The sequence below is a fragment of the Excalfactoria chinensis genome, chromosome 12 (assembly GCF_039878825.1).
Source record: "Excalfactoria chinensis isolate bCotChi1 chromosome 12, bCotChi1.hap2, whole genome shotgun sequence".
NCBI lineage: Eukaryota > Metazoa > Chordata > Aves > Galliformes > Phasianidae > Excalfactoria > Excalfactoria chinensis.
This window is the reverse complement of record NC_092836.1, coordinates 16,181,643-16,209,393: the sequence shown is the minus strand read 5'-3', so window position 1 is coordinate 16,209,393 and position 27,751 is coordinate 16,181,643. Positions and strand designations below refer to the sequence as shown.

General features: G+C 45.1%; 1 protein-coding gene across 2 annotated transcripts; it reads left to right on the top strand.

The window, feature by feature from the left end:
* The first annotated feature begins 779 nt into the window (after nt 1–779).
* Nucleotides 780–27,037, top strand: USP4 (ubiquitin specific peptidase 4). Of its 2 annotated transcripts, XM_072347107.1 has the most exons (22): nt 780–981; nt 1,066–1,193; nt 1,319–1,449; nt 3,900–4,026; nt 5,156–5,301; nt 5,555–5,616; nt 9,055–9,198; nt 9,809–9,929; nt 10,598–10,771; nt 12,089–12,247; nt 13,861–14,085; nt 15,008–15,091; nt 15,757–15,851; nt 23,175–23,366; nt 23,877–23,965; nt 24,338–24,553; nt 24,634–24,704; nt 25,092–25,207; nt 25,751–25,900; nt 26,178–26,281; nt 26,482–26,570; nt 26,701–27,037. In XM_072347107.1, exons 1-22 carry the CDS (start codon nt 809–811, stop codon nt 26,800–26,802), a joined length of 2,898 nt encoding a protein of 965 aa, XP_072203208.1. In that variant the 5' UTR covers nt 780–808; the 3' UTR covers nt 26,803–27,037. The 2 variants fall into 2 exon arrangements, 1 of the variants encoding a protein (XP_072203208.1); XR_011905095.1 differs by lacking the exons at nt 23,877–23,965; nt 24,338–24,553; nt 24,634–24,704; ... (3 more) ...; nt 26,482–26,570; nt 26,701–27,037 and adding an exon at nt 20,552–20,685 and having other exon boundaries at nt 23,175–23,270.
* The last annotated feature ends 714 nt before the right edge of the window (nt 27,038–27,751 follow it).

The window sequence follows — 27,751 nt, the reverse complement described above, 5'->3', positions numbered from 1 at the left end:
TCTTTGCACACACAATATCTTCGCATACACAATATCTTTGCATACACCATCTTTGCACACACAATATCTATCTTTGCACACACAATATCTTCACACACACACAATATCTTTGCACACACCATCTTTGTACACACACAAGCTTCCAGAGGTCTCATTATCACTGTTTTCCATCACAGCCACGGGTAGACAGCAGGAAACACCTGCCTACAGCCGGGTGCTGCCTGCGAGCTCCCTTAGCAAGCAATGAACGAGGCGATTCTGTTTCCTATGGGGAGGTCACCATTGCAGCTGACTCACTGTACCAGCACAGCCATGACTCCACTTGTGGCCGCACTCCCTGATGGACGGCCCTGCCCTGCGCTGTGTTTAGATCCCAGAGCTGCCTCTGACCCGAGCAGATAAGGAGGCTCTGCTGGGTGTTTGTACCAAGGAAACAGGAGGTGCTGTGATACTTAATGTGTGTGCTGTGATACTTAATATGATACTTAATAAGTCACGTAACCTCCACAATGTAACACACCAGCACCACAAGGGCGGTTCCCAGAGGCTCTTTCATAACTCCTACGAGCCCCTCTCGTTGCTCAGCTCTGCCCTGTCTTTAATTCCCCTCCCAATCTGACTCCCCCCCCCCCCCATTAAACCCCCCGAGCGCCGCGGAACGCAAAGAGCCGGGCGCAGATCCCACCCGGCCCAACCACGCCCCCCCCAACTTCCGGTCACCCTGGGTGTGGCCACAAAACGGCGCCCCCCGCGCAAAGCGCATGCGCACGCGGCCGATTTCCGGTAGCGGTGAGGTGAGCGCACCAAGATGGCGGCGGCCCAGGGCGGCGGTGGGACGGTGCGGCCCGAGCTCGGCCCGGAGGCGGCGGACTCGGCGACTGTGGAGCCGGCGGCGGTGGACGGGTCGGCGCCGAGCCCAGCGGTGCAGCGGGCCGAGCTGAGGCCGCTGATGGCCGCGTCCATGAGGCTGGGGGAGTCCTGGTGAGCCCGGCCGGCCCTCAGCCGCTGTCTGTCCCTGGGCTGGAGGCGGGCTGGCAGCGCTGAGGGCCGCGCCGTGTGTTGCAGGTACCTGCTGGCCAGCCGCTGGTTCAGCCTCTGGAAGCGCTACGTGGGTTACGACAGGTGGGACGTGTCCGGCGTGGGAGACCCCAACCTCTTTCCTGGGCCCATCGACAACGCGTGTCTGCTCGGCGGTGAGTGCCGGCCTGTGGCTGAGGGGCTGCGCGGGGCTCCCCGGGTAACGGTGTAAGGGAGGGAAGGACTGTAAGGGAGGGAAGGACTGTAAGGGAGCTGGACCTTACGTGCATCTCCCTTCCAGATGGGGAGACTCAGAGCTTAAAGGAACACCTCATCGCCCAGCTGGACTACGTGCTGGTGCCCAGCAGCGCCTGGCAGAAGCTGGTTTCGTGGTATGGCTGCATCGAGGGACAGCAGCCCATCGTGAGGAAAGTACGTTTGGGTGGAGCAGGGTTTCCTTGGCGTACCTTTGTTATCTTATCTTTGGGGCTGAGGCTGATTGGATGGAATCCAACAGGACTAAGCACCAAGTCCTGCACTTCAGTCACAACCCCAGGCAATGCTATAGGCATTGTTGCATTACAGTGCAACTGGGAAGCTGTGTTGAGGAAAAGGATCTGAGGGAGTTAGTTGACAGCTGGCTAAACGTGAGCCAGCCGTGTGCCCGGGTTCTCAAGAAGGCCAAGAGCATCCTGGCTTGTGTCAGAATCAGTGCAACCAGCAGGAGCATGGAGGTGATTTGTTGCCCAGTTCTCCACGCTGGTGAGGCTGCATTTCAAGTACTGTGTTCACTTTTGGGTCCTTCTCTAAAAGAAAGACATTGAGGTCCTGCAGTTTGTCCAGGGAAGGGCAGTGGAGCTGTGAAGGATCTGGAGCACAGTCCTATGGGGAGTGGCTGAGGGAACTGGGTTTGTTTCATCTGGAGAGGAGGAGGCTCAGAGGAGGCCTTATCTTATAAAGGAAGTTATGGCAAGGTGGGGATTGGCCTTTTCTGCCAGGTGATAGAATGAGAGGGAATGGCCTGGGGAGATTAAGTAAGGAAAATTTCTATGCTGAAAGAGTGGTCAGAGACTGACAGAGGCTGCCTGGGGAAGTGATTGAGTCACTGTTTCTGAAGGTAAATATGGGACGTGGCGTAGTGGGCATAGTGATGGTGGGTTGATGGTTGGGCTTGGAAATCCTTCTAACCTTATTCTGTGGTGTTTGTTTCACTAGTTGTGTGTTGAAAGAATAACGTCAGGTTGCGCTTAGCTCATTGTCTCCAATAATGTGACTTGTTGGTGTTAAAGTGCCTGAATCCTCATTGACACTCTGTGAGCGGGTTACATGGGGTGAGAGCCATGAACCTTGTTCCAGTTACCTTCATGGGTTTATGATTGGAGTAATGCGGCGCTTTCATGTTGCATGCAATAGTTCAGGCTGTACTCAAGCATGTGATCTTATTGGTCTAATGGGACAGAACAGGGCACTGGGCTAAATTACCTATTAATGCAGGTGGTTTGGGGACTTCCTATGCAGTTGAACCTGGTTCTTGTTTTCTCTCCCAGAATTCTGGCACTCTCAAATCCAAAAAGAAGAGACATGTTTGTGGTTCTCTTTTATAAGCTCATAAGGCGTTTTTCTCCTGCATATGTAGTTATGAATGCATTCTGAGTAGGTAAGCCATTCTGAAAGGTAGAATCACGAGTTGCTCTTCTGAAATCAACTGAAAGCTGTCAGTTGTTTACAGGTAAAAGGGGTTTTGTGGTTTTTAGTCTTGATCAAGTGTTCAGCACCGTAATTGTTGAGTGATAGACCTTGGAGCAAGTGCTGTATTGCAGACAAACAGTCTGGGTTGTCATGGCTCAATTAAAAGTAACTTCTTGTTTTAGAGTCTAGGATTGCTGCAAGAACTTCAGTGTCTGTTGTTAACCTGCCCGTTGCAGTGGATTTTGCTGTTAAAAAACACACCTAGAAATATAGCAGAATAGTGTGGGATGTGGCATTCTGTGAGAGAAAATAAGAAGTGAAAGGTCAGTGGGGTGCACAAGCACAGTGCTGCGGGTGAGCGTAACCTGGGTGGTATCTGGTGACAGGATGTTCTAGATGGCACTGGAAGGAATGTACTTAAAGCTGTGATCCTTGAGTGCTCTTTGCCTAAACGGAGATCAATTCACGCATCAGGGTGTCTATAAGAATAAGACTGGGGCAGGATCTCTGTAAAAGTCCTGCTACAGAGTACATCAATGTATGAACTGTAGGACAGTGGGGTTTGAGTGTTGGTAGCAGTGTAGGTATGTGTTGTGCTTCGAGTGCACTGCCCAATGGGATGCTTTGGCCAGCTTAGTACAGAGAGTGAGCTATTTGGCCAGAGCTCTTCAGAGAAGTGCTGGAAGACTCATCTCTTATGGCCTGAGGTGTGGGCCCAATGTTGTAGGATTTCAGGTGGTGCTGTATGCATTTCTCCTCAACAGTAAGACAAGGAAGTGAGCACAGTATTTAAATGAATAAAATAGCAAGTGAAAGCAACACGCTTGTTGGCAGCCACGTGTAGTTAAGTAATAATACTGGTGGACTCACCATAGCACAAAGCTGGGAAGTTAAGTGTGAATTAATTATGAACTGAGCAGTTCAGTACTGTGCACCAGTGAGCTGAAAGCTGATCTAATGGTAAAGAGAAATACTCTGTGTCAGGGCATGGGGGAGGGCAGTTGTCCCACAGTCAAGCTGTGAAGCTGTAGCATCAGATGGTATGGATCTGCTCAGCTATTTTTTTTCTCTTCCTGCTGCACTGGCATTGTCAGATAACTGGCCTTTAAGATGTGCTTCTTTTATACTTTCTGATTTTGTTTTTCATACCATATTATTATTTGTGTTATTTTGCACCTTCTTTCTGTGTGCAGGTGATGGAATTTGGTCTGTATGCGAAGCACTGTGAAGTTGAAGTTTATCCTCTGGAGCTGAAGCTGTGTGAGAGCAGCAGTCCTTCCAACGTGATCAGCTGCTGCTTCAGCAGAAGAGATAGTGTTGGTAAGTAGCTCTCTCATGCGTTAAGCTGTTCTGATGCTTTGTCAAGAGGTGCTTTGTATCTTGCTCTGGAAGGAAGATGTGACTAGAACAAGTCTAGCAGTAAGGTGAACCAACTGGTGCGCGTGATCTTCGAGTAGAGCCTGAGGAAGCTATGGTTAACCTGCAAAAGATAGGACTTTAGGGGCACCTCTTAACAGCCTGACAGGACCCATGAGGAGGGTTACTGAGAACACAGGAAATGAGTTCTTTGCTGCAGCACAAAGCAAGATAACAATAGATGGTAGTCATAATTTGAAACATGAGCGTTTGCAACTGAACATAATGGAAAAAATGTTCCCTGTCAGAACAGCTGGACATTTGAACAGAGCCCAAATGAGGGTTTTCCTTCCTTGCCAGCTTTGAACACCCGTCTGGCTGTGTCCCAGGCAGCCTGGGCTGAATGCAGTGTTGACTCAGCTTTGAACGCTCTGGTTAGGAACACCCTGAAGTTTCTTCCAGTCATAGTGAGTCTTTGTGCAGTGCAGGGAGTTGTCATTAAAGGCTTTGCAGAACGTGTTGTTTACTAACCAGTGTCCTGGAGAAACATCTGTGTTGCTCATGTAAAGCAATTTGGTCTTTTGTTCTTCATGTATAATTCCCTCTTCCTTGAGTGTAATGTTTTAGATGTCTTCTCAATGGCTCTTTCTATGCTCCTGCTTCCTGAAACGTGCCCTCTGTGTAATTCCTATATTTTCACATGTGAAAATGATGGATTTGGGCTGTAATTTGTCTATGAAGAGGCTTCTTTCAGCTTGCTGGTGATAACTGAAAACACTTCCTTCTTGAACCTGAGTTTCCAGATCATGGCTCTTCTACCAAAGTTGTCCTTTGGGCAGGAGCATCACAGTGGTTCTGAATGCTATTGAATGAAGGGCTTGGCATACAAATGTATGACTGAAATAACTGCATTTCTTTCTTTCACACTAAGTACTAGAGAAGCTATAGGAGCAATTGTAACTCCCACAGTGTACTTCCTATTCAAAAGCCACTGACAGATAGCGATGCTAGAAGACTGCCTTTCCAGTCTTTTTACTTGCAAAGTTCTTGTGTTTTAGGAGTTCTGGTGTTACTTTGTTTTCTTCCACAACAGCCACTCTCGTGAAAGAGGTACGGAAAGTCTTTAAAATCCCAGCTGAGAAGGATGTGAGGTTATGGAGCAGCCATTTTGATGGCTCTTACGAGCAGCTCAGCGAGCTGGGTGTCACTCTGGAAGATGCAAACATCTACCATGGGGAGGTAAGGGATGTGTTTATTTCTCAGTATTTGTGGTAAATGGTAGCACTGTATTCTGACAATGCTCAGCAATTTGCAGGGCAGGCTTCCTTGAGCAATGCTTTATCTCTAAAGTTTTTAGATGGCCGTGTGCTGTTTTCTTTCTGTGTCAAATACTTCAATCACAGTTATCAATATTTGCTCTACCGATAACTATGTGAAATGTACAGTGGATCTTTTTAGTTACTTTTCTTTTTTTACCTGGACTCTCTTTCAGCTTGTCCTAATAGAAGTGAGAAATGGAGATGGCACGTGGCCTCAGCATCCCTTCCTTGCAAAGTAAGAGTAAAGTAATGGCTTCATTATTTAGTTCAACTTCTTTGCTGAGTTTAGTGAGCGTGCATTCCCAGATATTGGTGGTTATTGGGAATTTATTTGTTTTGTGTGATTTGGAGAATGTTGAGTCTTCAACGTAAATATCCTTCTGTTGTCCTACAGCTGGTTTCTTGTTTTAGCAACAGTCTCTGTCCTAAAGCCCGTTTCAAATAGGCTGTGTAAGGATTAAATAGCTTAGGTTTCTGCAGTGCTTAGGAGGCAGAAGTGCTATTTCTGTCGAGCTAGCTTACTTAAGAAACTACCTCTGTAGACTGCACAGGAAAAATCTGTAGTATTCTACTGCTGTAGGAGAAAAATGATTGCAGGCTGTATTTCTGAAGCTGCCAGTAGTAAATACTCCACGTTCTAGTAGTTGCTCCTTATAAGCAGCATACAGACAGCTTGACAAATGTGCGCCTTCCACCCCCTGCAAAAAGAACCAACAGCTTAACCAAAACAAAAAAATCCAGCAACCCAAACAATTAGAAAACTGGAAGTATTGCCACAAATCTTTAATCTCTAGAGAAGACAGGAGTAAGATGAGGGTGTGATGAAATATTATGGGTATGTGGTAGAGTGTAAGTTACATGCAGTGATGAGAAATGTCTCTTATTCATTGTTATACTGTGGAAGGCAAAATCCAGTGAAGCTGAGGCCATAGGATTGAATACTGATAAAGGAATTGTTTTCTGTTCAATGCAGTTCAAATGGCAGCAGGTTTCATAAGTTGCTCCATTTGAAATCAAGATCCTACTGGAGCCATGTTTGAAGAATGGGGCAACATGGGATAATTAGTGAAACCTATTTTGAAATGACTCTGTACTTCAGAGATGTCCTGCTGGGAAAATGGGTTAAGACAATGTCCATAGGATCACAGTGAACTACGTTTGCATGTTCTTTCTTGAATCATTGATGTTGCTCTCTATTAGTCCATTTGTAATTGCCCTGTGCTTGCTTTTCACATCATCATTTCTGAATTTTATTTCATTTCCTTCCCTTTTTATGGCATATCTTCATATAAACATCATTTGTAGTTCATTTGGTATTTGAATATTCTCCAACTATTCCTCATATTTTATTGAGAATCTTTATCTTTTTCAGTACTTTCTGTCTCGCTTTAGGCATCTGTTTTCAACCTTATACACCATTCAGTGATAATGCCAGAAATTATGTGGTTTAAGGTAATTGATATATTTTCTATGTAGGTCATGCCATAGTTAAATGCCCTTAAAAGTTTGAAACTCTTCTTGCCTTGTTGCCTCATGTGCTGGTGACCTCAGAGGACCTCAGCAATGGATCCAAAGACTTCATGGGCAGGCCTTCATTTCTTGACTTAAAGCACGTGTGTTCTTGCAGCAGGTGCTCTGCCTTGGGTAGCGCTGACTGTGTCAGCTCTGCAGGAGAGACTCTTGCACGTGTGAGCTTCCTGAGTGGCATTTCATGATGGCCACAGCTTTTCCACTTAAATACAGATTTCAGCTTTTCTTGCTCTTACTTTTTTTTTCTGTTGAAACATTTATAGGGTTTTTGGATCCTTACTAGATAGAAGGACTAATTTTACCATGTGCTCTCAAGGTACCCTCAGCTGAATTGGAGCTCTTTTCTTTCTTATGCCTTCCAACCACTTGAAAATCTCACTTTTCTTAATGTTCCTTCTTTTTTTCCCCCTGAGCAATTCATCTTGGCAGGTTTTTGAGGCTTTTTTTTGCTTATCAACCATATGGCCTCACAGTTTTTGTACTAGATTAATCTTTGTCTTTATGCTGCTGCTCTCCGGATTTCTCTTCCCTCGCCATTTGTGTGGGTTTTCAAAAGGTTGCGTGGTAGAACTTGAAATGCCTGACTTTAATTGGCAGAATGGGGGCAACGTTGCAGCAGTGCTGTGAAATGCAAAGTTGCACATTTGGGGTTTCAGACCTTGAGCCCTGAGTTTTGGACTCTGTGGGGCTGTGAATCCAATCCTGGCAACCAATGCAACGTGAGCCCATATAGCAGCCTTGAGGGACGTATCTTCATAAGAAATAACCTCAGTGGTTCACCAGGGAAATCCTGAGTGTGAATCAGAAGTTTCTTTTCCTAACTGACATGCTGGTAAATGGCACATGAAATGAAAGCGTCCTTTTAGGTTGTCAAGAAATGTGATAAGTAGGTTAATGAGTTTTCAGAAGGAATCTAATGGATTGCTGAACAGTTGGCAGATGATTTTGGTACTGGAGGAGCTAAAAGTGTTATATTGATGAGAAACTTAAAAGGTGATTTGAGCACTTAAAGTTCTGTGGCGTATGAGAAATGGATGTTAAATAAGGAAGTCCACAGGCAGCAGATTGAGATAGAACACAAGGCAGTGCCCACAAGAAGCTGAATCCAAATGCTCAAGGCTGCAAAATTAAATGGGAGTTTTTGAATGCAGCGATTGTCGATGTTTCACATTGTTTGTGGTCTGTTGGATTGGATGGAATTGAACCACATTGGCTGTCATCGGTCACCTCTGTTTCAGTGTGCCATGGCATAGCTTCCAGGAGAATCTGTCTGCTCCATGATCTTGCCAGGCACTGAGATGAGCCAGGCTGGCCTGTAGTTCCCTGGATCTTCTTTTTTTCCCTTTCTGAAGGTGGGGGTAATGTTTCCCCTTCTCCATTTTGTGAGAACTTCACTGGACTGTCACAGCTGCTTAGATACAGTGGACAACTTCATCCACCAGTTCTCTCAGGATCTGCAGATGTATCTCATAAAATCCCGTGGACTTCAGTACATTCAGGTTCCTTAGGTGGTTTTAAACCTGGTCTTCTGATGTAGGTGGTTCTTTATTCTCTCCCAGTCTTTGTGCATCCCTTTCAGTACCCCCAGCCTCAGTGTGCTGAGGGTTGCTGTGTGCGTGGTATGCATGCCACTACAGTGGTGTGCTTTGTCCCCACTTAATGAAGTTGTATCTCCCAACTCAGTGACAAACTGCTATGTGCCCACCCTGATTGGTTCTTGCTGATTACCGTTCTGTTTGGGTGGCTGCTTTGGGTTTTAAGTAGAGAAGAACTGATGTTGTTGCTTTTAACATGAGGTGAGCCTTTTGTGATGATTAAGAGTGTAACTTTTGTTTGTTTCAAGCTGATTTGTTAGTAAAGTTAAATCTCGATGTCCTGTTACTTGTGCCATCTGAAATGCCTTCTTATTTTGGTCCAGCCAACAGATTTTTGCTTTAAAGATGAATTTCAACTCCTGCTTTTGTACTCCTGTCTGATGTTTCTGTTCAGACATGCTTTTGGAAACATGATTACACAGGTGATAGCAGTGAAATCTGTGGGGGGGGGCTAACTGTGAAGTGCTGTGTCCTTGGGGTTTTGTGGCAGGGGGTGTTGGAGCTGATAAAAGTAGTAGCACCATTTCTACTTTTTGCCTTTCTTTCAGGTCAAGCACTGCAAGTAGCAGAAACTTTACTACCTCTTCAAAACCTTCAGCAAGTTCTTACTCCACAGCATCTGCCACATCTGTCATTACTAACGGTGATAGCAGCAACTCCTATGGACTGAGCAGCTCCAGCCTGGGCAGGGGGTAAGAGCTGCAATCATCTTTTGTGTTTGTCCCTCATGTGAATACTGCTGCTCTTCCTTGCCTGTATAGAAAAGGAGTGTAATGCTGCCTGGTACCCCTGAGTACCTTTAACCAAACCTTACTTTTGAGACAGTTTAGGTTCTGCTGTTCCCTTCTCACTTACAAAAGTAGTACATGTTCTGGTGCTGCTAACTGCTGGAGCTTGGCCTAATTGTTAGAGGACTGGGGATATGAGAGAAAGGATTATATCTGCCTATATGTGATAGCAGCCTTTCCAGGCAGAAACGTAATTTCCTTACTAGCTCTAACAGCTCATCACATGAGAACTAGGTTGCTACGTTAGGATGGAGTGCTGTGTACTTGTAAACAGAGGAAACTGAAGTGTTCTGAGACATATGTTAATAATAGGCCTGTAGCAATTACTGTTTCCAAAGTTAGTGTGTGTATCTCATGATCCTGGTATCTAGTGCTAGCCACTGTGAGGCAGCAGGAACATGAAGGCTGGTGCCTTTCGTTAGTCAATTCTTTTACTCATGTTTGATGCAAGTCTTCAAAATGGCCGAGACTGGGTAGACTCATTGTGGAGCACTTTGTGTTGGCTTTCTTTCAGAGGTTCTGGGTTTGCCTGCAACTCTTACAGCAGCAGCAGGGACTCTGCTTCCCTGTCCCAACCTGGCCTTTGTGGACTCAGTAACCTTGGGAATACCTGCTTCATGAATTCTGCATTACAGGTAAAGATTGAAAAGTGCATTCTTCAGAATTAAGCACGAGAGTGATCTCACGGAGATTGTGAATCAGAATCTGTGGAAAGTGTTTATGCAGAAATGATCTGCTGTGGAAGACATTTTAACCTGCGTGTGCACCATTGGTGAGATGGGCACATAGAACTGTGATCTCTTGCAGACTTTATGTGGTCAGGTTTCAGCGTTACATTGAGAAGCTTTTCTTAGGCTGATGAACTGTCAGTTGGAGTTACAGAACAAATTAACCAAAAATACCTGAAGGAAAACCAAAGAGCTGCAGGCCGAGGAGCCTTGTATGTCTTATTCTTGATCAACTGGTAGAAACTGCTCCAAAGAGAAGGATTGCACTTGGGGGCAGATCTGCTGCATGAGAGTAGCCAGTGTAGCATCTGCAAGGAGAAATGAGTCTCTTGAATACTGTAACCTTTGGTGTTTCCTTTTCTAATTTGTTTTCCAGCCACGTTCCAGTTACAGCAGTTACAGTAACCCACCTTCCTGAGAGATGTTTTGTTATCATTATTAAATACTCTGTCTCACCAGATTTGTTAAAACATTTAGTTCTGTTTGTTCTGGTGTGAGAGTTGGATTTGTTACTTAATTGTCATACAGATTCATTGTCCAGTGCAGTAAATTCATCTCCTTAATGATTTTTCTAGTGTCTGAGCAATACCCCTCCTCTGACCGACTATTTCCTGGAAGATAAATATGAAGCTGAAATAAATCACAGCAACCCCTTGGGGATGAGAGGAGAAATTGCAGAAGCCTATGCAGAACTCATTAAACAGATTTGGTCTGGGAGACAATCTCATGTGGCCCCACGCATGTTTAAAGTAAGTACTCTGTGTTCTTGTAGTGTTGCTCTTTGGCAGAAGAAGCTAACATGCCTTCCACAAATTCTGATGTCTTGAAAGCACCAACAACAGAACTGCTTCAGTGTTAATTCAGTTCTTAGGGAGCTACTTTTCAGAGTATGGGGAAGGAAGAACAAGTGAGAAAGTAACGTTGTAACCTGAAGTTGGCTGTTGCTTTTTACCTTAGTGCCTTAATGACCTTCTAACCTGAGAGCTGTTTTTATATGCATCACTGTGGCTGTTATAAAACTAGGCAAGGTCACAAGCATTGCCAGCTGTTAATTTTTAGCAGCGTGCAAGTTGCAAGTGCAAAAATGGAATGATGAAGTAGAGAGCAAAAAGCATTTCCTTTTCTGCTATGTTATCTGTTGGTTCGGTGTTTGCTGTGCTTCAGCACAAAGAGCTGCTTCCAGCTCAAACCCTGCAATGTAGCAGTTCTGTGCAGCCACCCTAGGAAAATTCAAACTATGTTGTTTGTTCTATGTATAACACAAAGATGCTCCAGGACAATGTAATGAAAGCATCAAAGGAGCATTAAGAGTTTGCTTCTGTAAGTGCAATCTCAGTAATGCAAAGAAGAACAACCTTGCAAATGGATGAAATAAGCAGTGAGCTGAAACTGTGAATTCACATCCTTTTGCTGGTTGGGTTTTGTGTGGTGTGGACTTTAAGCTGAGTTGTATGTTTTTGAGACCTGGAGCAAAAGTCCTGCCTACCACAGAAGTTGTCCTCTGTAGGGTCACAGGTAGTTTCGAAACAGCACGATGTTTGTGTTTGGCTGTGGTGTTTCTGGCTCTTGCTACTCCTGTTATATAAGCCTGTTATATCTTCTGGGTTTGTACTTCTGCTTTTAAAATAGCTGCAGACTGTTGGTGACTCCTGGTTTCAAATGTAGCTTTGAGCCAATCAGTGTTAGCTCTTCTGCAAGTGTTTTCTGTCTTGCAGTACACCTTCAGGATGCTGTCGTGCAGTAATTAATTCTGCATTGTGGCTGTAGGCTTCTGAAATAAAGTAAAAAATGCAACGTGCAGGTTTGTGAATTAACATTCCTAATTCAGATTGCCATGTTAAAGCACTGAATACATTCTTCTCACTTAATAGTTCAGGGATAAAGTGAAAAATGGTTGGTAAAATTAATCTTGGCACTTGCTATCTGTTAGCATTCAGTTCTCTGGGGTCTGCTGCTAATATAAAGTAGTGTAGGGTTGGTCTCTGCAGAAACTAGGATGTTTTTATTCCACTGTCTTTTGCATACAGCTTATACTTGCCCCCTCTAACTCTTGTGTTCTGTTGCAGACACAGGTTGGCCGGTTTGCTCCTCAGTTTTCAGGATACCAGCAGCAAGATTCCCAGGAGCTCTTGGCTTTTCTTCTAGATGGCTTGCATGAGGATTTGAATAGAGTGAAGAAGAAACCTTACTTGGAGTTGAAGGATGCCAATGGCAGGCCCGATTCGGTAAGATGCCCTTTATTTAAGAACGGGCTGACCAGTGCTTCTGAAGGAGTGCAAATTGGTTTTGTGGTGCTTCCTGCCCACTAAACACACTAATGCCTTCCCTGCAAGACCACTATACCTGGGAAGGGAGAATCTTGTTATGCTTTGTGGCCTTTTGTTCTTCATGACACCTTGAAGCACAAAGCTGTTGCTCTGTATTACAGCAGAGCTCTTTTCTTCCTGCCATGCAAGACAGTACCTTTCCATATCATTCTGACATAGGTTTTCAGTGGAAAAGAAGGAAGTTTGATCTTGTCATATAAAAGCTAAGTACAAGTAGATTGCAGTCACCTCTATAACCTTTTCTCTTGACTACCTCGTGCCCATTGTCAGCTTCCACGTAGTCTGGGCAGCAGCTGTCAGCATCAATTTGAGGCAGATGCTTACTGTCTGTGGGCTTTGTTGGGAGTGGGGGCACATGTGGAAGTGGCACTCAAAAAATTGTCTGGATGGATGCATAGGGGTTGTAAGCAGTGTTCTGGTAAGCAATACTCAGAAGGCTTGGGTACTCAGGTGTGCTCCCTTGTGGCCTCTTGATGAGTGTAATCCATGAGCTGTTACACTGAGCAGGTTGTGTGAAAGCTCTGGACAAAGCAAAGCAAGAGCTAAGTTTCATGCAGAGCTGAAATCACTGTAACGTGGTACTGCTGTGGACCTTGATGAATTCCTAACATTTGGTGAAACAACTGCATCTCCTGCATGGGCTTGTCTTGTTTTTATCTCCCTTCTGGTGCTGTGTTATGGATATAAAAGCAGTTTTACACACTGGGCTCCAGTTACCCACACTAAAGGGGTACAGAAAAATAATATGCAGGAAAAACAATTCTTTTATGCCATTTTCTTGACAGAGGCCTGAAAAATCTCATGTTCATTTTTCACCCCCTACCTTAATCTTCTGTCAGTACTGATAAGAGAGCACCTTACAGGCACTTTTGTTTCTCTGAAGTTGGCAAACTGTGCTCATGTTGAAATGAGACACTTAACAGTGGACTGTCTTTCTTCCTGTAAGTGAAATCACGTTCCTCCTTGTCAGCCTTCTGACTTTTGTCTTGGTACAAACAACTGCAGAATGCTGACAAGTGCAGAATCCACAGCAAATACACAGTCAGGGTGGCAGTAAGACTCATAAAAGCCAGGTAAAACAGTTCTTTGTTCTAGGAAGTATATGTGACTGTTTATCCACCTAGCTAAAAAACAGCCTAAACATTTTTTGCTTATTCATGCATGTGGCAACAATGCATGAAGTACATTTATTCCCTTTTTTCTCCAAGCAGTGGTGGTGGTTGTGGGGTGAAGAGGATGCCCAGCTCTGCTTCATTTTCTTTAGGTGCTTCCACTTCTCCTGGTGTAGGAACTAAAGCAATTTCTACCTTGTTTTCAAGCCGCTGTACTTCTGGCTTGACACAGTCTTAGTTTCACTGAGAAAAATCCAGGTGTGTTAGGCTGGAAATGGAGTACACCCACCTTTCTGTGAAGATTCTCTCTGTATTAACTTCCTGAGTTTGCTTCCATCCCTGTGCTTGCTGTGCCTTGTGTTTGTGGGAGTTAATACTTAATTTCTTTTCTTTCTATAGGTTGTAGCAAAAGAAGCCTGGGAGAACCACAGACTGAGAAATGATTCTATCATTGTGGATATTTTTCATGGTCTTTTCAAATCAACCCTTGTTTGTCCCAAATGCTCTAAGGTTTCTGTGACCTTTGATCCCTTCTGTTACTTAACTCTCCCACTGCCTTTGAAGAGAGATCGTCTGCTGGAGGTTACCCTGGTATATGCAGACCCACAGCGCAGACCTGTCCAGGTGAGGCATCACTGAAGCATGGATTTCTTTATCTGAGTCTCTTTCTCTTAGGTTTTGAAGGGGATGGCTTAACTTTTCCTGTGGTGTGGTTACCTGTGTGATACACAGCTCTGTGAAGGCAGTAATGTGTTTGCATGGTCAAGTTTATGTCTTTGATTTCTATAGAGAGTATGATCTTGGGGACAAGGGGTTGGTAGATGCGGCAGAGATGTATGCTAAGTTGGCAGTGAATTTTCATCCTGCTTTTTGTACAACTATGAAATCAAGGACAGCTCTACACATCACCAAGGTTTTGTGAAGGGAAAGAACAGAGGAGGGATTCATTGAAGAGATGAGTAACATAAACAAGTAGCATAGAGACTGAAAGGGTAAATGGTGCTTTGAAGAACTGAGATAAACCAAAGTTGCAGCAGCTGGAGCTCTGCTGGTGGAATTGGCTGTGTTCAGTCTCACATCCCACCTGCTGTCCCCCTGACAGCAATTCTGGGTATTTTGTGATCTCCCAGTTGGGATGCTGGAGGTATACATTGCTATCTTTCACTTCTGGTGGGTGACAAAGGAGAAACAGAGCCCCACTATGTGGGCTGTGCTAAGAGAACGTGAACTGTGAGCCTGTGATGGCCACAGGTGGGGGTACAGGTGGATGGCATAACCAAGAAGATCCTGGTGAATCACAATGAAACATAACTCCTTTTAGTCAAGGCAAGTGTGCTCCATGGGGCTCCCTCCAAATGTGTGCCTGTCTGTCCTTTTGAATGTGTGCCTTTGAGTCCTTTAAAACATACAGTTCTGATTCCCAGAGGAAGAAAGGATGGCAGTGACCTTCAGCAGAACTAGACATTCCAAGTTGTGTTCTCGTATACATGCTTTGTGTACATACGTTTGTTTTGCCTTTGCTAAGCATTGTTCTCTCCCTTTTTAGTACCGGGTTGTGGTGCCAATGATGGGGGCCATCTCAGATCTCTGCGATTCACTCTCCAAACTTTCTGGGGTTCCTGCAGAAAATGTAAGGATAAAATGCAGTGTAGTAATATTGATACATCTTTGGTCTTCTAGAGGCATTTTGATGTCTCAGTTTTTAAATATTGAATGAGCTGAAGGATATATTTTTGTTACTACTCTCCATTAAAAGAACAAGAAAACATCTGTTTATCCACCTACCTCCCCCCCCAGCATTTCTGACAGTGTAATTTCTTAGTAACCTGAGATGCTCAGTCTGTTTTGAGGCCACCTCCCCTTGGATGCCCTTCTAATAACAAAGGAATTGGGTGAGCTTTTTATAAAGTGAATGATTTTGTAGGTGGTGGGGGGGAGGATTTTCAGGATACCATTGTAGTGCTTCAGTCTTTCTCAGCGAGTTGTAGATGTGAGCGATCTTTGCCTAAAACATGTTAGATTTGAGCTGTTGTTTCCAGCAGACTGATTTGCAGCTGTAGAATCACATCTCCTCAGCACCTCTGTAAAATCAGTCTGTTACATGCTTTGTTTTTCTGACCCATCTTAATGAAAGCAGCCAATGAGCTCCTGGTGTTGTTATGGGAAACGGAGCACTGATAATACAGGTGCTGAAAATTCTCATGGGAAAAACTAAAGTGTTGCTTGAATTTAGCTTGCATTTATTTATGTAAATATTTATTATACTCTCTTTGCAACTCTCACTTGCTGTTCTAGATGGTGGTGACAGATGTGTACAACCATCGGTTCCACAAAATCTTCCAGGCGGATGAAGGTCTAAATCATATCATGCCAAAAGATGACATCTTTGTGTGAGTAAAGTGGGAAGATGCCACGATGCAAAAGAGTGCTATGAAACATTTGCTTTGGTTTCAGGATATAAAACCTTAATCCTTTTTTTTCCCCCTCAAAATCTAAGCCTTCCCATAGACCCTTTCCATGTGGCTCCTGCTCTTGGGCCTCAGTCCTTGAACTAGGGCCTGGTTTATGCTCCAGATCAGTCCAGCACCTTGGGTGTGTTGTTAGGGCAGAGTGAAGTCTGAGTTGTTGCCTTCTGCTTTTTGTAACAGCAACAAGTTTGTTACAGCACCCAGCTAACCATGGCAGGGGTTTTGCCAGACCAGTGCTTGCTCTGTGTCCAGCTGCAAAGGACCATGGGCAGACTTGCCTTGGGGGGGATGTAGGGTTGGAGCTACGGTGGAGCTGAGGGTTTGGCTGTGCTTTTTGTTTCCAATGCATGTGGTGGATGCAGCTGGGTCATCCGGGTGGAGAGCAAAGGTCATGTTGTTCTGTAGCAGCTGGTAAGATATGGAAAATACTGCACATGAAATACAAAGCAGACTTGGGGGTTAGCTGCTGAGCAGGAGCTTGTGAGATCCAATGAGACCCTCATTAAAAGCCCCCTCTTTCTCCTGTGAGGATATTTCAGTGCAAGCTTGCTGTTTGTACAAAAGTGTTGTGCGGTGATGTCCTCGGGTGCAGCGAATGGGATGCTGTGACACACTGTTCGGTGCTGTTCTGTCCTGCCATCCATTGTGAACTCACTGCTGAAAAGTCACACCACACTGTTTCTGAAAGTTCTTGTCACATCAGATGTTTTCTTCAATTGCAGCTGAAGATCAGGCTGGCTAAGTTGCCTAGGAAGAGCAGGAAGCACAGCGTTCCATAGATCTTTCCCTAAGTCCAGTGTGGAGATGCTCCCTGCTGTCCCTCTCCCAGCAGGGCAGTCTTCCCATGGCTTTGAGGAGCATTGCATTGCAACAGAAATGTTCTCCTGTGTGTGTAACCTGTTGCACATTCCTTCTCAGATCACTGTTGTGTCTGATTTTCTCTCTGCTCCTGCACGGAAAAGGAAGTGTTAGCTGAACTGCAGCTCCGTGTGTTGTTATTTGCAGTCGCCCTGTCCTTGCATGCAGACCTAACTGTAAATGAGGTCATGTTGTGAGTCATAGCAGTTGGCTGACCTGGGTTAAAAATAGCCCTGCAAAAAAGAGGAGAGGCAGCAGGAGGAAACTTGGCTAATCCTGTTTTTCCATGGAACCCCTCTCAAGATGTTTTCAGCAAGCTCCTATGGAGACAGGCTGGGGGAGCTGGGGGTGCAGCATGGAGAAAAGAAAGCTCCGGGGAGACCTCGCTATGACCTTCCAGTGCTTGAAGGAGCTTATAAGCAGGAGGGGGACTAACTTTACATCATCTGATAGCACTAGGATGTGGGGGAATGTCTTATCCTTCCATATAGCTGAGAAATATTTAAGTCATTGAGGAAAACTTGAGTGCCTTCTAGAAAGTATTTTGTTCTTTGGGTTTAAATTATCTCTAGCTCTTCAGAAAAGGGGTGGAAGAAGAGTTGATTCGTATGACCTGAAGCACAGCTCTGTGTGCCTGTGGAGTCCACAAAATGTTTGTCATGTGAAAGATTCTCTTGTGCTGAGCGGTGATGGAGTTGGGCATATATGCTGTTGGCACTGTATGATGCGTCTCTTTTCTGTTCATGAGAGAAAACTCTCTTTGTACTGATGAATGAAGGGGAGCAGCTGCCTTCTATTAGAAAGTATGCGTAATGTTTTTACAGCTACAGTTTCACCCAAAATTCACAACTTAAAAAGCCAAGGAAGGGGAGGTTGGCACTGTTACCATCCAGTGTTTCTTTTGTATTACATTGGGTGGGTGTTGCCGCAGAATGAATCCCAAGAAGACATTCTGTAGCGTTGAATGAGGCTGAGAAGGTAATGATTTATATACAAAGAACTCCGTAGGCTGATTGTTTACTGTGGTAGGAAAGTACTGTTTTTTCCTAAGATTTGTTCAGATCACTCAAGTGCCTCATGCAATAACATGAGTCACAGGAAAGGTGAGGTTTTTAATATTGCTACTTCTGTTAGAATCAGATGAGAAATCTGCCCCATTTCAGGGCACTGTGCCTGCTGTGCTGCAAACCTGATGGAGAGTTACAGCAGCCCTCAGCTGGAGAAAGATGTGCTGGGAAGGGAGATCTGCTAATGATGGTACTGTTTGTGTGTTGTGTTCTCAGGTACAAACCCCCCAGAAGGGTTTGAAGTTGATATATGTAACCCATAGGATGACTTGAGGACCTCAAGCTCATTTAAATTAAGGATCTTTTCTAGAACCATAAGGCATTTTGTATTTAAATGAGCATAATAGTCACCATCTCACATACTCAAACTATTTCCTCTTATATACTGACCATCTGTACTTCCTTTCCCCTCAATGGTTTGACCTCCCTGCTGGCATCCTGCAATGAGTACATCTGGTCACCGTGTTTTAGGTAACTTCTAAGTTAGATGGGAAGTTTCTTTCACTGGAGAAAGAGCTACAAGTAACCAAGCGATTCAAGACTGACTTGAATCAGTGCAGCACATTCAGAAAGATTCTTCAGATGCACATTCTCAAAATGTGTATTTAAAAATTGCAAAATTCTCAGTGGGGTCCCGTGGTGTTTTTTTGTTCCTATGGATTTTGCTGGCTGTTGTCATTCATTTGTTTGTACTTGATTTCCACAGCAAGGAAACAGAGAAGCTGTGATGAACAGAAGGTTCATCCCTGCGTCTTACCAGTGTTTAAATCCTCCTTTTAAGTGGGCAATAGTGTCCTCATCTGAAATGTACTCCGCCCTCCCACTTGAAGAAGCAAAACAAGGTTGTGTTAATAGCTGTCTGTGGCTGTTTGTTAGAGCTTGAGACTGCAAAGAACCAGCGTGCAGTGCCTGGGGGAACCGGGAAGCCCCAGGGCTCCTGTTTCACCAGCAGCTGCCATCCCAATGGGTGTCGTTGTGCCCTGAGGCTGGTGCTCAGTGCCCAGCTGATCGCTGTCTGGGTGGGCAGCAGAGCAGAAGGGTCAGGCTGCCCCTTCTTCCTGGACTGTGGCATTGTAATATTACACTGTATTACCGGTACTTTTCTTGGTATGGGAACTGAAGCTGTTAGCTGATGCCTTGGTGACTGTTTTATTAACATTTTTGGTAAGAGAAATAAGGTGTGATGGTTTCTGAAGCTTAAGAGGGCCTTGTGGTAACATAACCTGGCAGTTCTTGCCTTCTTTCCCATTCTCAGCACTGCCTTAAGTTGCCTGAGGACTGAGATGTTTCAGTATCAGTGGTCAATCTCCTGCAGTATTTTCTCCAGGTTGGATTCACTGAAAGCAGAAGCCAAATCTGGGGCTGCATATGAGAGCGATATCCCATTGCTTTGACAGGCTTCAGATTTTAAAGGACTGTGTGCGAGCCAGTGAGCAGCATGTATCTCCATTTGGAAAGCAGGGAGACATCTCATACCGTAAATCTGTGCCCCAGTGTACTAGTATTGGGATTGCTGCTGCCCTGCTTTTGGCAGCAGTATGTGTGATTCCTTGCCTTCTGATTTAGGTCTCTGAATGGGTCCTGAATCCCTGTGTGGGTCTGAGCAGAGTGTCACTGCCCATCCAGCACTTTGCTTAAAGTGGCACTGAGTGGAACTCACGGAGCAGCCTGGATGTACTTTGTTCTTTTACTGCCAATTGCTTGCAGGGGGGCAGGGCCTGCTGGCACAGGTGTTTAAGTCTGCTGTTTTAAGGTGTTTAAGACCATGCTGTTGAAGTAATATTTGTGAAAGGTCCTGTCCAAATATTGAACTTGCACCTTCTGAAAGAGATGATAGTGGTAAGAAGAGCTGTGTTTCTTCCTGTTTTCACACTAGAGATTGGGGAAAACAGATCAGCTTTGTGACCTTGCAGTGCACCTGGATGTTCTGAGACGTGCACAGTGAATGGTCACCTCCTGCCAAAGCAGTGGGAGATGTGGGATTTTGATGGAGGCAGCAGGAGACTCCTTGGGCTCCGTTTGGGATTGAAGCTTGGAAGTCATTAAAATACCTGTTCTGGATGCTGTGATGTGCTCTTCCTTCCAGCTGGTCTGTTCCTGGTTTGCTCATTTTTGTAGTATATCACCTGTTATAATAGTAAAAGAGAAAGAAAGGTGAATGTTACCAGACTCCTTGTTTTTAAGTAACTCTCATATGCGTCCCGAAATGGATCCATGTGTAAGAGGACAACAGCACGCATGTTTTTTTCCAGAGAAGGAGGGTTTGGAATTAGAATTCTCCAAGACGTGTGTTCTTCTCTTTCTCATCATGTCAGGCTTGGAAATGAAGTATTGCCCTGCTGCAAGGTTTGGCAATATTTGGCAGCAGAGCAGAGGTGGGGGTATGTGCTCAAATGGTGTTTTGCTCTAGGATATCAAGTAGGGCCTCTGGCCTGACACATGGGACAGTGCAGCCAAAGCACAGTGGGATGAACCCACTTCTCACAGCACTGTAAGCGATTCTCTGGAGGTGTGATATTTCTGTGGAAGGTCAGGGAGATCTGTGGCAAATGACCAGAAAGTCACTGTGTAAAGGTGGTCTGCAAATCAATTTGACAAAACGAGCCCAGTGTTTGTGCTGAATGCTCTCATTCTCCAGGCTAAGCAGGGCGCAGCATTCAGCACATCACTGCAATGCTCACTATTTCTTTCCCTTAGGTTCCGTGAAGTCCAGCCCCACTATAGGACCTCCGGCTCCCGCTCCAATCTAACACCCCCACATGTCCCATGTTGGTGATGTCACATCACCCAGAGATCCAGCTGGAGCTTGGAGCCGGCTTACAAGGGGTCAGGTAAGTGCCATCCAAAGGCAGCCTCTACAGCCCTCCTCTACATGGGCAGGGCTCAGTATTTCTTCTTAGTTCCTAAGGCCTAAGAAGAAAAATGCCTAGATTCATAGGTGTCTCTGATCTCTTAGCCTGGCTAATGGGGCATATAACATAACATGTATTGTTCACACTGACGAAGCTCTCACAAATTGATTTGCAGGTCACCTTTAATCCATAAAAGTCACGTAAAATGTATGTTTAGTTTGCCATGCGTCCTATTCTTTTTGCCTTCTCTTATAACATGCTGCATTCTACATTTAGATAAGGTTGTGGTCTTGAAAACCATAGCTGGCTGCAGGCAGGGCAGGTTTGTCACTGTGATGAGCTACAGCAGCTATTGCACTGAGTTCCAGCTGCAAACTGGCCTAGTGTGACATATTTGAGATAGGTGAGACTGCAGCAGTCTGATCTAGGAAAGTGCTTGGAAGTTCTTTGTTTGAAATATCCTTCCTAAAAGGTGTTTCTTTAACTCGGAACTGAACTTTAACTTGGAACAATGACGCTGGTTGAATTCCCTCATCCTTTTGCTTGTTTTCTTGGTTGCTGTTGTGATACCCTGACCTTTGATCCATGCGGTGTTTTCCAGTTGTGTTTAATGTTCTTCACATCACAGCATTTTGGAGAGAGTTTTTGAATGGCATACTATAGGGTTATAGTTAATATATACATATTTTAGGTTGGCATTTAGCTGAGAGCCTTTCCTGCTATTAGCGGCCTTTCCTATAGTCCTTCTGTAGTTTTCCATGCTCCCGTGCATTTGCTTGACATTAATTTACTGGGGGGCAAAAGTTAGCTGCTTCATTCATTGCTCGGTGCCTCCTTTCCGAGTGGCAGCCATAGCCTGAAGCTTCCTGCTGTTTTGCAGGATGAAGGCTGATCAAAGCCATCCTGATTTGCTGTCACTTAGCTGTTTTCAGGCACTTTGCAGACTTGTCGTGAATTATAAAGGCAGCTGGCCAGTCCCCATCAGATGTATAGTCTGATGTAGCCCTATAGGTTTATAATGTCAGCTCTGCAGGCTCTGAGACATTTCTAATGCTAGGGTAAAAGCTGTTCTGTGAGGGAGCAGGCAGAGGGCTGCTCTCCTAGTCAGGAATTTGTGAGGTGCTCTTTTGGGGAGTGTTGCAGGGGTACAGATATATGAGATATGTGAGTAATCCTTGGCTTTTTCAATCCCCTCTGTGCCATCACAGAGGCAGGGCTTCATTCAGGACCTGTGTGAGGATGGAGGTATTGCTGGGGGCTCCTCTGATCAGCATTGTAGGAGGTGTGAAAGGCAGTCATTGGAATAATGAGGAATGTAGGCACCTTGGGCATGTTGTATATGGGTCTGCTTTGTGGGAGACCAGCCCAGAGGGTCTCCTGGAACCTGGAGTTAACTGTAAGTGATACTCAATGACTGAGTGTTACATTACTAAGTGAAATAGTTCTCTTTATAGTTCTGTTGTCTAACTGAACAGCGCTGATGGCATAGAAAACATCAACAGCCATTCTTAGTGAGCTGTTAGATCCACTTCTTGTCTCTTCTGTTCTTGGAGGGATATTTTTCTTTGTGGCCTTGAGCTGGGAGCTGGGCTTTTGTTTAAGTAGGACAGAGCAGAACTGCAACTCTGAAATCTGTTCTACTCCATGCTCTGCAAGAGAGTGCTGGACACAGGGACAAAAACCTGTTTCTTGGCTCTTGCAAGAAAGGAATTGGCATCTCTAATGTGCAAGAGCTGTGGGTATGTCCAGACGTGTGACTGTCATCTCAGTTACGTGTAGTGACAGCTTTCATGAAACCTTTCTTTCTTTAGTTTTAAGGTGAGTCTGGGACAGGCGGCTCACCAGGCTAAAGAGCAGCGTGACGTGGAAATCCTGGGGATAGGTCCTTTGCGATGAATAGTCTTGAAAGACACATAGGGAGTGAGAAATGCAGTAGAATCGCACCACGTGGTTCCTTGTGACTCTCCTATTTGCGAATATGTGGTTTTTCTATTGCATGCAGTAGCACAAATCCCGTCTCAGTCTTCTCACTGCTCTCTGGAGCTGCTTCTCTTCCAGAACGTTTTCTCCTGGACTTTTCTGTAAAGCAGATGTTTCCATACTCTTGGTTTTCTGAAGCCCTGTCTGGTTGGTGATTGAAGCTCAGACCTGTAATGGAGCAGGAGGCTGGGGGAGAATGTAAGACCTAAGGGACTGAGAAGGTTTCTTTCTCCAGACAGAACAAACCTTGTCTTGGTGATCTAAAAGTTCATTTAGTGCAGTCAAGTGATTGGCAGGTATATACCTTGTGCCATTGTGAGCCATAGGAAGTGGGCAGGGAGCAGCTGTGTCTGAAGGCACAGAGTACAACCCTTATTGTTCTCAGGTGATCCTGGCAGAGAGAGTTGTTGGACTGACTTATATTGGTTCTTCCTGCTGTGCTTCTTGGCAGTAGAAATAACCTGTGGACATGCCTGTCTTTTGAACAGATATGAAGTCTGCAAGCCAAGTGAAGATGGTTCAGAGTACATTACTTTGTCTGTGTACTTTCGGGAGAAGGCAGCGAGGCAATCCAGCAGCACTTCAGGGACCGTGCTCTTTGGTCAGCCACTGCTGGTATCTGTGCCAAAACACAAGCTCACTGTGGATCACTTGTACGGTGTTGTTTTGGAGCGGATCAGGTAAGTCACATCTATACCTTAGTGCAAGACTCTAGTGCTAGCTTACTGAATTAGACTATGCCAGGATCACTGAATCCTTATTGATAGGAAGATTTTTCCTGGATTTGTTTGTGGGGTACAAACCAGTGTTTGCGTTGTGCTACTGTCTGCAGGCCACAGGGATGTCCTGAGGTCCTGGTTGTCTGGGCTCTGTCAAAGCTTCCCATCAGATAATACAGGTGGTGGTCCCATGGGAAGTTACCTGCTTGGTGCTGCAAAACAGATCAGGGGCACTGCTTGGGAAATGTGAGGGCTCTCAACCATAACTTGCTTCTATGTTTTCCATCCAACACCTGTTAAACTAGGTACAAGCAGTGAGAACATATACTTAACTGAGTTGGTTTTGTTTGAGAGCTTTTGATGCTGTGCATAATGAATTGTGGCTCACCAAGGGGATTGACAGAGGAGGGGCAGTTGTTGTGTTGTACCGTTTTGTTACAACTGTGGGATTAAAATGTTCCCTCTGTTAAGTCGCTATGTGAAACTCCCCGTGGCAGAAGAATACTCCGCACCTTGTCCAGACAGAGGAGCATGCAATGGCTCTGGCAGTGTGGCTGAAGGTAAAATCTTTTCAGAATTACTTGGAAGCATTTTGGTCTTGAAGATCTTGTTCTCATGTCGTTTGTGCTGTTTGTAATTGGCTTGAGCTCCTGCAGGTAGTTTTTAGCACTACGTAATGATGATATAGCACTGTGGCAGAGGGCTGCCTTACTATGAAAACAACCAAGTGCAGCCTTTTGGGATGTTTCTTAGAGTGTGCTGTCAGATGGTGCGATGTGTCAACCTGTGTTGATTGAGTGTATTTTGTCATGCCTGACAGTAGGATGTGAACCCTGATGTTTTGCCTGGCCTTGCTAAAGGATAAAATACAGCTTCAGTCTGAACTTTTCACTGACGGGCTTCAATATTGGACTTGTTTTAAATTTTGCCAGGTGACTTTGAAGAGATGGAGCATCAGGATGATGGACAGGAAGGCAGGGAGAAGCTGGCAGAAGTTGATCCCTGCCCCCCTGAGGGCTGCATGCAGGTTGAGCCAACAAGAGACCTGCAGCCTTGTAAGAAGCAGTATTTCACTTTCAGCCTTGTGAATTTATACGGGACCTCTGAGATAAACTCCATCGTAGAAGGAAAACTCTTGAAATTGAATGGTAACTATTGTCCTGTTATCCTTCCTCTTCTTCATTGCTCCAACAAATTGGCAGCAAAAGTTTTTTCTTGTTTCTTCTAGCTTTTTCTACGCTTGCTATTGACTGGGATTCTGAAACACGGAGGCTGCTCTTTGATGAACAGGAGGCACAGGTTGTAGTATGCTCTTTTCATAAGTGTTCTATGTGTAAACCTAGTGCATGGCATAGTACACAGAATAGATCACAGTAACAAACAGTTGAAGTTGCGTGGCCCTCTGCATAGAGGCTGCAGTCATCAACATGGGGTGAGTTGGTCAAGATAAGGCCTGCAGATCTGTTACTGTTTGTTGAGGAGTGTGCAGGAGAGTGATAACTGAGGGTGGAGAAAGTGAAAAGGACCATTCACAAAGCAAGAAAGGGATGGCTGGAGGCTCAGGATGATTGGGTGGGTGAAGGGGGCTGGAAATCTCCAGCAGTGTGAACTTGGGCACGTTCATTTTCACAGTGGCAGGAATTCAGGTCTATGTGAATTGAATAAAACATGCATCTCTTTCACTAGGCTTTTGAGAAGCATACAAGTGTGTTACAACCACAGAAGATGAAGGCAGTGGTAGCCCTTAAAGACTGCATAGAGCTCTTTACTACAATGGAAACTCTGGGTGAACATGACCCTTGGTAAGAGCTTCTTTCTCCCTTTTTCTTTATTCTAAAAAGCTGTAACTGCTTGAGATCAGATGATTTGTCCCAGGCTTCTGATAATTTCCCATGTTTGTCTTCTAGTCTGTGGGATGTGTCTGTTTTATGGTCAGTCACTGAGTAGGCTGCAGACATGGGCTAATAAGTGGTGGTTTTTTTCCTTGTTTCCTGTGTGCACTTAAAAAAGGCACTGTGTATGTAGAGACTGATCTATTTGTGATTCCCCACCATACGTCTGACTTTCAGACAGCATCAGAGGAAGCATTTGTGATAGCAGTGAAAGCAGCTGGCTACTTTATCTTATTTCCAGCTTGTACCAGTCCTGAAGCACTCTTAGTTTTACTCAGATCCCTGGTCCAGTAGGATGTTTTACCAGCAGACTGAAAGCAAGTGGTAGTTTGGAAACCTCCAAGGAATTGGATGTTCCACAAGCCAGGCCTTCTGTGAGGCAGGGATTGAACCACACTATTGATGTATCCTCTGACATCTTTCAGTTTTCTTATTTGTACTTTATTTCCTCAGGTATTGCCCTAACTGTAAGAAGCATCAGCAGGCCACAAAGAAGTTTGACTTGTGGTCTCTGCCCAAGATTTTGGTGGTGCATCTAAAACGCTTCTCATACAGCAGATACTGGAGGGATAAACTTGACACCGTTGTTGAATTCCCTATCAGGTAGGATCCTTCCTTTGAGCTAGTTTTCATATGGAGACTTGATGCTCAGAGCTGTTATTCATTTGGTCCCTCCCTCAATCATTTTGCAGCACCCCATGAGTTTACCAGGACCTGCCTTGTGTGGCAGGGCTAATGTTTGGGTCTCTGCACTGAAAACATCAAGCTGTTGAACATCAGAGCATAACACTTAGCTTCACTAGTGCTGCCTGCTGACGGAGCTTCTCTGATGTGGAAGCATAGATTGCTGGCATGCTGATATTTCTGGATTTTCTTCCAGGGGTTTAAACATGTCTGAGTTTGTCTGTGACCCGAGAGGAAGCTCCTATGTCTACGACCTCATTGCAGTTTCCAATCACTATGGAGCCATGGGAGTAGGCCACTGTGAGTGATTGTTTTCCTGTTCTTTCATGCAAGGGCTCTGTGCACTGTGATTTACAGCAGTCCTCACCAAGGCTTTCTAGTACAGTGTCAAACATGAAACTGTAGCTAGCTAGCTCTTGGACAACCTTGCACGACTGGTTTGAGTTTTAGATGTCACTGGTGCAGTGCTTCCCTGAACCTGAAGTTTCTTCTCCCAACAGACACTGCCTATGCAAAGAACAAGGTGAATGGCAAGTGGTACTACTTTGATGACAGCAGCGTATCGTTGGCTTCAGAAGACCAAATAGTGGTGAGTACTTGGCCTGAAGCTAATCCAAGTTCATGCTGCAAGTGCGGTCCCTTTCTTTGGGCACCGTGTTTCTAGCCAAGCTACGTGGATTGTTTCAGTCTTCCCAATTCTTTTGCTTTTTGTTTGGTAGACAAAAGCTGCCTATGTGCTGTTTTATCAGCGCCGAAACAACGAGGAACATGTTGCCCCATCTCCTCCCCAAGAAGAGTGTGACGGCATGGATACCAACTAAAGCACCGCCTCCAGCACTCGGCCACCGTGTTAGAGGTCCCTCCTAAAGCCATCTCTGAGGCATCTGAAGTTTTTTCTTTCTTCTGTAGGAGCTGAGCAGAAAATCTAGCACTGAAAGATTCAGTGCTTGGGGTTACAGAACAGCACTGGAGAGCCAGGAATAGGTGCTGACTCTCGGATATTTAGAGGCCAAAAATAATATATATTGGAGCTTTGATAAAGTTCTTTTTAAAGTCTGTCTGAGCTGTGTGGCTTGAGGCAGGGCTCAGGGCTGAGCTGGGGCTGTGGGATGTGGGCTGAGGTCTGTAGCTGGGGTTGGGGTAGTACAGCCTGAATTGGAGGTCACAGCTGAGTTTGGTGGGGCCCACGGAGGAGCGCGGTGGGTAGGATTCTGTGCATTGGTACAAGGGCAGTACAATGGGTCAGTGTGGCTTGTGCACCCGTTCTGGAGTCTCTCAGTTCAAATCTTTGTACATCTGTTGTGCCACCTGCCATTTTACTTTGGTTTTCATTGCTAAGCACCGAAGTTTCTCTTACCTGCACTGTTTCATCTGGTGGTGCACTTGAGATTCTTATGGAAGTTTATACTTGGCCTCTATTAGCATTAGGACAAAGGGGAATGGCTTTGAACTAAAAGAGGGGAGACTTAGGTTAGATATGAGAAATTCTTTGCTCAGAGGGCAGTGAGGAGCTGGCATTGCTGCCCAGGGCTGTGGGTGCCCATCCCTGGAGAGGCCCTGGGCAGCCCGATCCTACAGAAGGAGTTGGAACTAGATGATCATTAAGGTTACCTCCAACCCAAGCTATTAGTCTCTCTGCTCTCTGTCTGTCCTTCTCCAAGCCTCCAAGGCCCCCCATGACTTGCTGGCAGGGTGTGAGAAGCTTTGAGTAGGAGGAAGGGCTGTCCCTAGCTGATGCATAAGTATTATGATCCCCTTCTGCAGAGTTTT

What these genes read in the sequence shown, in the direction of transcription:
- USP4 (XM_072347107.1), top strand. Translation starts at nt 809, where the DNA reads ATGGCGGCGGCCCAGGGCGGCGGTGGGACGGTGCGGCCCGAGCTCGGC. An exon ending in AAAACTCTTGAAATTGAATG is followed by an intron (nt 24,554 to 24,633) that starts GTAACTATTGTC and finishes TGTTTCTTCTAG; the next exon opens with CTTTTTCTACGCTTGCTATT. An exon ending in AGCCATGGGAGTAGGCCACT is followed by an intron (nt 26,282 to 26,481) that starts GTGAGTGATTGT and finishes TTCTCCCAACAG; the next exon opens with ACACTGCCTATGCAAAGAAC.